This window comes from Panthera onca, chromosome C1, assembly GCF_046562875.1.
Source record: "Panthera onca isolate mPanOnc1 chromosome C1, mPanOnc1 haplotype 2, whole genome shotgun sequence".
NCBI lineage: Eukaryota > Metazoa > Chordata > Mammalia > Carnivora > Felidae > Panthera > Panthera onca.
This window is the reverse complement of record NC_138346.1, coordinates 204,784,064-204,793,108: the sequence shown is the minus strand read 5'-3', so window position 1 is coordinate 204,793,108 and position 9,045 is coordinate 204,784,064. Positions and strand designations below refer to the sequence as shown.

At 56.3% G+C, this 9,045-nt stretch overlaps 1 protein-coding gene across 1 annotated transcript; it reads left to right on the top strand.

Moving 5' to 3' along the window:
* Positions 1 to 424: 424 nt before the first annotated feature.
* C1QB (complement C1q B chain) lies at positions 425 to 5,579 on the top strand. Its single transcript, XM_078452231.1, has 3 exons — positions 425 to 581; positions 3,483 to 3,689; positions 4,857 to 5,579. Exons 2-3 carry the CDS (start codon positions 3,506 to 3,508, stop codon positions 5,429 to 5,431), a joined length of 759 nt encoding a protein of 252 aa, XP_078308357.1. The 5' UTR covers positions 425 to 581; positions 3,483 to 3,505; the 3' UTR covers positions 5,432 to 5,579.
* Positions 5,580 to 9,045: the final 3,466 nt, after the last annotated feature.

Sequence of the window (9,045 nt, the reverse complement as noted above, 5' to 3'; positions counted from 1 at the left end):
TGCCCCATGCCGTCTATAGAGCAGGTATAGTCCCACCACAGAGCAGAGGAAATGGGGGCTCCCTTGGGTTCTCTTGGCTGAGAACATTTAGACCCCCGTTTGAGACCTTAGGAATCACACTCTGATGAGTGGCAGAGCCAGATCACGGATCCAGGTTCCTGACTCCAAATCCAGTGCTCAGGCACCAGGCCAGCCATGTTCTCGTTTCAGTGAGGAACAGCTACGTCTGCTGTAGGGGATCACAAGGTCAGGGGCCTTGGCACGCAAGCCACCGGTTGTGGACATTCTCCCAGGACAGACTGTTCCCCCAACAGCTGCTGAGCTGGCGAAACCAAAGTGGCCACCTACCCACCGCATTTACAGTAAACCCCTCCGGATTGCAGAAATGCGGCCTGAAACTGCCGGATGGGCTGAGAGTGGAGGGGGCCGTCCTGCTGGGCCCATGGGAGGGGGCCCTCAGGGGAAGGCCCTTCCTGTCTCTGGGGAATGGAACTTCCCCTTTGGACCGAGAGCAGCAGGCTCCTGGCTCCCAGCCCCACTGCTGCCCAGCCGAGCGGCCCCACAGGACACGAGGTTCCCAGGTGAGGACGGGGCTCGGGACCTGGGGGGACTGGCCAGCCGGACGATATGGCGGAGGGTGATGATTCCCAAAGTGTAGACTTTGAATCTCTGCCTTGGGCGATTAACGGTGTGGACCCCCAGGCCCAACCCCAGGCCTGGGGAACCAAACTTCCCGTGGGTGCACTTGGGTATCTACTATTGCCCGGGACCCCAGGTGATGGGAGCAGCCTAAAATGGGAGCCACCAACATAAGGGCTTTGGAATCACCAAGACTCAAGCTGAGTCCTGCTTCTGTGTCTTAGATGCTGGTGACCTGGGGCAAGTCATGTAACCTCTCTCGGCCTAGACCCTCTCTGGGAATGATGGAACGTTCTAGGGGCCCTAGGAGCCCTGAAGGAGATGAAGCTCACCCAGCGCTTAGCGAACTACCTGGTTCAAGATATGTCAGAGGCCGAGGTGGAATTAGAACCCAGGCCCCCCTTCACCCAGCCCAGCATTTTTCCAGCACCTGCCTTCTCTCATTCCCTCTCCTTCTGCTGAGAATAGCTCAGCTTGACTCTTTCAAGGAACGAATTTGCCTCGTAGGTGGAGCTGCGATTAGTGGTTAGTTGGTCTGATAACTAATTGCATGTTTATAAAGGAGGGCGTGGGATCAGACACCACACTAGAGACCTCATTCCTCTCAGATGCCATCTCTTTCCATCCTCTGGCGGTCCTGTGGGTAGCAGTTAAGTCTGCCAAAGAGGCCCAGAGAGGTTAAGGCACTTGTCTCAGGCCATACAGCGAGGTGGCAGTTTGAAGTCTCATCGGTCTGACTCCAAGTCGGGGAAAAGGAGCTGTCGGGGCTGGAAGGAGAGGGGAGGGTTGGCGACATGGGAAAGATGTGAGGGGCAAGGCCGACGGTGGTGATGGATGGCGAGGGCAGGGCTCGGACCAGATGCCCAACTCTGAGACTCAGCGGCTCCTGAGATGCATCTTCCCACTCCCCCTGCCACCTTCTGCTTCCCTAGGAAGCCTGAGTCTCACTGTGGGTCTGGACCCGCTGTCCCCATCGCCCCGACCCCCTGTTTGCTGCTCTCCGCCCCTGGGCTGTACCCACCTGAGATCTCCTCTCCCTGAGCCCTATCTCCCAAAGGGGCTGGCTCCTGCTTTACTTTTCCAACCATCCTCCGTCATATCCCAACGCTCGGGGATTCCTGGATGGCAGGGATAATACAAAAATAGCGAATATTCCTTTAGCATTTCTGGTGTGCCAGGGCCTACATCATCTATCCTCCCACCAACCCTATGTGGCAAGGATTAGTATTATCCCCATTTCATGGAAGGGGAAACTCGCCAGAGAGGAGAAGCGATTTGCCTGGGGCCCTCCCCTGCGAGTGGACCCTGATTTGGACCCTGGAAGCGCGGCTGTCCTTCTGACCCCGGAGACCTCTCACCACCGCCTCTGACACATCCTGCTCTCTGGGCAGCAACAGCAGCAGGAACAGTAACCATAAAATAGCCTCCTTCACTGAGCACCAGCCCTGTACCCAGTGCTGCTCAAAACACAGCCACTCATTAGCCCCCGTCAGGCTGTCTGGCTCCAAAGCCCACGTTTTAAACCACCAGGCTTAACAGCCTCCTAGCAGAACACCCGGTGAGTTTTAAGGTCTAGTGGACGTAGTAGGTGCTCAGAAAGGCTGGTTGGAATCCCGGCCACAAGGCAGCTGTGTGACCTTGATGGAGGTTCCTGCCCTCTCCAGTACCCAGTTTCCCCATCTGTAGAAGGAGAGAGCTGGGGGCTTTATTGGGGCGGGAGGGGCTGTTGTAAAGACCACATTAAATGAGATAGTAGCACATAAAGTATTTGGCCCAGAGCCTGGCTAAGTGCCCAATGCATGGATTACTGAAGTTGTCAAATCTGTCATTTTGTAAAACCTCCAGGAACGGGTACTTATGCAAAGATAATCGTTTTAGGTTAAATTTATATTATGTGAATGTCACCTCAATTTTTCAAAAAACTTTGGACTAGAATGTTAAGGGCCCTTCCGTCTTGAGAATCCATGCTGAGGGGCTCTGGCTGTGCCGACCAGCTCGGTTCTTCCTAGTTCCCTGGTATTTGGCAGGGCCGGCCCTTCCCACTCGCCGGGGCCTGCGGAGGGACCTGAGAACATCCCATCAGCAGAGATGGCCTGGGGTGCTGGCAGGGATACCTGCTTCAGAGCCAGACGGGCTTGGGTTTGAATCCTGGCTACAGTCCTTCCCGTGTGACCGTGAGCCAGTGTCTTGGCCTCTTTGAGCTTCAGGGTCCTTGTCGGTATAAAAATAATAGCTTTTTCCAGGCAGGGCCGCTCTGAGGATGTCAAGTGGCCCAAAGCCCGCAAATCACAGCCTTGACCTCCTATCCCTCTGACCCCTCACTCCCCTCCAGCCTCACTGGCCTCCCAGCTGGCCCTCGACACTCCAGGCTCTCTGTCCTCCCTCTAGGCCTTTGCCCCCACTTCCTTTCCTCCCAGAACATTCTTGCCCCAGCCCTTTCTGAACCTCTGGGTCCTGGCCTGAACACCACTTCTCGGAGACGCTGCCCCCATCTAGAAGACTTTCCTAATGGGAGGACTTCTTCTCCCAGAAAACCATCCACCTGCCCCTCAAGCCTGGTTACTCTGCCTGCAGGCACCCCTATGTTTCTCACAGATCGCTCTGCACTGTCTCTCTTTCCATTTACTTGAATGTTGACCTGTTTACTGCCTGCCTTCCCCTCGAAGGCCAGCTCCGTGAAGGCAGGGGCCGTATCCGTCTTACCCCAGCACCCAGCGAGGGGTCCGGTCTGGTAGCTGGGACACGCTCGGTGAACGCACGGACGAGCGGATGCATGAGTGAAGAAACACGAGGAGTCTCCGTGGTGGTAAAACTCACTCCACCTTCTCCCCCCACCCCTGCAGGAGGTAGCTGAGCCGGGCCAGTGATGAAGACCGTGAGGGATGGCGTCTTAGCATCCCTGCTGCTGCTGCTGTTCCTGTTTCTGCTTGAGGTCTCCTGGGCCCAAAGCAGCTGCACCGGGCACCCGGCCATCCCCGGCATCCCGGGCATTCCCGGGGCACCGGGCTCTCCTGGCACACCCGGGACCCCAGGGATAAAAGGAGAGAAAGGTACTGCAGGCTTTGGGGTTACTCCCATGTCATCGAGCCAGGCCCTGTCTCCTGCCCCCCCAGTCACAGCTGCCTACCTGAGAGATCGCACAAGCCCCCACAAATCCATCGGCTTGCCAAGGCCCACCCCCCACCCCGACCTGTGCAATGACTCTGCAAGGAGGGGATTCTGATTCCCATTTTACAGCCGGAAAAACTGATGCCCAGGAAGGCTACCAACTTGCCCAAGGGAGCAAATGTAAATGTTGAGGCTGAGATCAGGCCATGGCTCTCTTACCCTTAACTCCGGGTAGAGAGACGGAAAACCACTGCAGTGGCTGTCTCCCCGGGAAGTGGCTTCCCATCTCTCAACTATTTCCTCACCCATACAATGCAGGCAGATACTTTGTGGGGTTGTCACAGGGTTCAAAGGAGACTTCCCGCCATGAGACCCCACCCCCACCCCCAGAAAATGCCGTTCATCCGTTCATTTAACCAAAACCAACCACCGTCCTCACATAACCGCGTGTAACCCACACAATCTCGCAAACTAATCATCCCCATTGTACAGAGGAGGACGCTGAGTCCCGGAGAACGTGCCTCCGTCAAGGTGACCCGATGAATAATGGCAGGTGGGGCAGGAGGACATCCGTCTGTCCCCTGGGCCTGTGCTCTCAGCCACTATACTCCACCACTTTACTGGAAAAGAGGTTTTATCTCGTGCTGTGCCGAACCAAGGGGCAGCGGCTGCTTGGAGTGGCCGTGAGAAGGCTTCCAAGGCCCCCTGGAAGCCCACTGCGCAGGAAAGAATGCTGGGATTGATTAAAGATGTCTGCCCTGGGGGAGCGAGTGGAGAGGGATAGCCCATGTGCCAAGAATTCATCATCCCCGCTCCAGGCATTAAGCCCAAACAAGGGAGCCTGGATGAGCTGGTGAGGAGGGCAGGCCCAGCACCTTCCCTAAGGAGACACCACCCTCCACACCTCGGGCGTCAGTTCCCATTGCTGCCAGGCACATCGCAGACTCAGAAAGCTGGGCTGGAAGGAGAACCCCCACCGCCAGGGAAGCTGAGGCCCAGAGAGAAGCAGGGACATGTCAGAAGTTACACGGCCAGGCTCCCTGCCTCCCAGCCCGGGACTCCTTCCGTGGTTCTCTGGCCCATCATTTCTCCCGTCTCTCCTTTTCCAGGGCTGCCAGGGCTGGCTGGAGACCATGGCGAGTTTGGGGAGAAGGGAGACCCAGGGATTCCTGGGAATCCAGGAAAAGTAGGCCCCAAGGGCCCCGTTGGCCCCAAAGGTGCCCCAGGGCCCCCCGGAGCCCGCGGCCCCAAGGGTGAATCAGGAGACTACAAGGCCACACAGAAAATCGCCTTCTCTGCCAAGAGGACCATCAACAGTGCCCTTCGGCGGGACCAGGCCATCCGCTTCGACCAGGTGATCACCAACCTGAACAACAACTATGAATCTCGAAGCGGCAAGTTCACCTGCAGGGTGCCCGGCATTTACTACTTCACCTACCATGCCAGCTCGCGAGGAAACCTCTGCGTGAACCTCATGCGGGGCCGGGAGCAAATGCAGAAGGTGGTTACCTTCTGCGACTACGTCCACAACACCTTCCAGGTCACCACGGGCAGCATGGTCCTCAAGCTGAAGCAGGGGGAGAACGTCTTCCTGCAGGCCACTGACAAGAACTCCCTGGTGGGCATAGAAGGTGCCAACAGCATCTTCTCTGGGTTCCTGCTCTTCCCAGATGTGGAGGCATGAGCTGTGGGGCTGACTGCCTCCCTCCCCAACCCCGCCCCCACCAGCAATGCTCACGTTATCCCCACCACTCCCCCACCCAGCCAAAACACACAGAAGGGCTCCATGGATGTTCCTGAAAGAATGAGTAAATAAAATTTTCAAAGGCCAAGGAAGTGGTCTAATTCAACTCTGCGTCCCAGCAGCTGGCACATAGTAGGTGCCCAGAAATGCTGCTTAAATGCTGGTTGGACGACTGAACAACCAATAATGAATGAATGAATGAAGGAATGACCTCTGAAAACAGAAACTGTATCTGATTGGAGGTGACTGGAGAGCCAGACTCTGTGCGCAGCTCTGTGACAGCCACATAGTGGGAGACGGGGAGGGAACACCAGCTAGGGAGCAACTTCTATGCTCCAAGCACTGTGCTAGACCTTTTCACTCTCTCATGAATCCTCACCCTCATCCCGGGAGACAGGTTGCATTGCACCCAGTTTACGGAGGAGAAAACTGAGCACCGGAGGGATGAAGGGACCGTCCTCAATTGCACAAGCAGACCTGGCTCTGTCCACTGATGACCCGAGACCTCTTTCGAGGCAACGTATCGAGTCAGCCACTATAAGCTTCCTGCTTACAACGTCACATACCTCGCCCCCGCCAAGGGATCCAGGGGTCTTCCTCCAATGTCTTAACTCACCGTGAAACCAAGGCCCTTCCCTCTTGATCCTCCCCACATGCACCCCCCCCCCAAAACCTTCCCAGCCTGGCATGAGCTCAGCCATCCCGTTAGAACCAACGCCCTAACTTTCAATAACCTGCTCAGTAACCTTCAGCGGGTCTCCACTGCCAACCGGCTATAGTCCCAGCCCCTGAGCCTGGCCTTCGAGGCTCTCCATGGACTGGCTTTCCAGTCTCATTCCCTCTCCTGGACAATCTGACTCCTGACCCCTGGGCCCTCTGTCTCCCAGGAAAGTCCCGTGTCGTCCCACCTCAGTGTCCTTACACTCCACGGTTCCATTCTCCTCTGCCTATCTTACCGTCCTCCACAGTCTCACTCAAGCCACATCATCTCCCTGAAGCCGGGCCATCCCTGCCCTCACTCTTATCTCTCCTCTGACCTCACCCAACCCCATTCCTTATGTGTGCAGGTCTGAGCACATACGGCCTGTGTCTGGTTTTCACGCGTGCCCACGCCTTCTGCCCAGCTAGGCGGTAGGCTCCTCACCCTGTCCACCTCTCAACCTCACAGAGCCCGATGTGCACAGCGGCCACTCTATAAATAAACGGTGCCTCATTGGCCAAGTACACGGGCAGGGGCCGCTCCAGAGTTCCAACCCCCACCTGCTCGCTGCAGCCCCTCCTACTAGCCCTAATCCACCAAGACCAATCCTGACCTGGGGTAGGAGGGATTTAAGGCACTCTGGCCTATCACACAGGGTCATGGCAACCAGCCGGCTCGGAGGCTGGCCTGTTTCTCAGGACTCCGATCACTGGGTGCAGCTCCAGCCCATCTCCTGGGCCTCAGGCTTGGCCTTGATGACTCGTTCCAACCCCAGACTCTCCAACAGGGACCAGGAGCCTCTACTTCAGGGCCTGGGCCTTCTTTCTGCTGTTCAATCCTTTCAGTACAAACCATCATCTTGGCCTCTGACTCGACTCTAATAACCACACCGCAGCCGAGTAACCGTGCCCTGCTGCGTCGCGTACATCAATTCATCCAGTTTCCGCCGCAAACCCTAGGAGGTACAAAGTATTATCCCCATTTCACAGGTGGGAATTTCACAGAGAGAGCAAGTGACTTGCTCAGGGTCAGTAGCTGCAGGCACACAGCCGGGACTGGAGTCTGCTTCTGTTTGTCTCAAAGCTCTTGCGGGACCTGTAGACACCCCGCCTCCTTGACGACCCGCAGCTGTTGGGATCCCCTTCACGGAGTGAAGCCTCCTCCGCAGTCCCCCATGGCCCTCGCCCAAACCCATCGGACCTTAGGGATTCTCGAGCCTTGGCAGTTGGCTCTGTCTGTACGGCCCTTGCTTCACCCCACGGGCAGACGACCCAGGCAAAGCCGGCCATGGCCAAGAAATAAGCGTCTGTCTCCAGTGGTGCCTCAAGCCAGCTGGCCCTCCTGCAGCACCTACTCTCCTCTGACTCCTGACCCTGCCGCCTTTCCCCCACCAGAGCCACCCCCTCCCCAGGCAGGACCCTTTTAACAGGGGCCCCTTTTGTGCCCTCCTGCTCCCAGATCTGCCAGAAATCCAGGGCTCCTGCAAGTCCAGCCGAGGACATGTTAGCCAGCCATACCTTACTTCACCCAAACGTGAGCCACAATGCTCTGAGCCGGCCAAGAGGAAAGGGGGAGGGGGTAACGGGCAAAGAAGAAGGAAGGTGGGGGCTTTGCGAGCAACAGTAATCACCACCCACGCGGCACACTCACGTCAACTCTTGTAACCTTTACAATTATGTTCCCCTTTCACAGATAAGAACACTGACACACACAGCAGGTAAGTGACTTTCCCCACATGGCACAGCTAGTAAGTGATAGAACCAGGATTCAACGCAGGGCAATTCAGCCCCAGAGGCCACAGTCTCGGTCGCTGCTCTGCCGCAGCAGGTGGGAAGCATCCTGGCGGGTTGTGTAGAATAGCAGGAGAGCCAGCTCTTGAATCGGACAGACGCAAGTTCAAGTCCCGCCTGGGCTTACAGCTAGGTGACCCCGCCAAGTGATTGCCCCAGTTTCCTATTTTACGCTCTTACAAACAAACAATGTAGCCGAGAGCATCCTCACATGCATCCTTGATTCTTTTCTCAGATTAAATTCCTAGAAGTGGACTCCCTAAGGGCAAGGCTGTGCAAACTTTGAAAGCTTTGAAATGTGTTTCCAAATGGAGGGAGGGGCAGGCAGTTAAAGCTGAACATACCAGCCCGGCTTCAGGCCTGCTGCCACCAGGGGGGAGCAGACACCGAGAGAGGGGCAGCCTGGAAGAGGACAGGCGCACCCCGCTCTCAGCCTGGGCTATGGGTTTCCAAGGTGGGGCAGAAGGTCGGCTTTGAAGACCCGCGTCCTCAAAGTGGTTCCAGCATCAGCGTCAGCTGGGGGCTTGTGAGACATGCAGATTCCCGAGCCCCAAGCCGGCTGACTCGGAAACTCCGGGGATGAGGCTTGCAGTCTGTGTTTCCACAGCCCTCCAGGTGATCTTGATGGCGCTAAAGCGTGAGAATTACTGCTGTAGACCAGGGGTGGCCAAACTTGTTCTGTAAAGAGTCGCACAGGCACTATCCCAAGCTTTGTGGGCCATATAGTCTCTGTTGCAACTACTCAGCCCTGCTTCTGCCTGGAAACGGCCACAGATAATATATAAACAAATGAGGGCGGCTACGTTCCAATAAATCGTTAGACACTGGCATTAGAATTTTACATTATTTTCACATGTCACAATCTTCTGATTTCTCTTCATCCGTTTAGAGATGCAAAAGCCATTCTTCGGTAGCAAATTGCACACAGTCTGTGGGCTAGATTTGCCAACCTGCTCTAGACCCAGGTATGGTTCTAGGCTTAGAAGAAGAGGAACAGAAACTCGAACCCACAACTCCCTGACTCCCAAGCCGGGGCACCTTCCGTGAGGCTAGTCTGCAGAATT

Excerpts from the sequence above, each read along its gene's own strand:
- C1QB (XM_078452231.1), top strand. The coding sequence starts at position 3,506 with ATGAAGACCGTGAGGGATGGCGTCTTAGCATCCCTGCTGCTGCTGCTG. Across the intron at positions 3,690-4,856 it reads AGGGATAAAAGGAGAGAAAG|GGCTGCCAGGGCTGGCTGGA; the intron begins GTACTGCAGGCT and ends CTCCTTTTCCAG.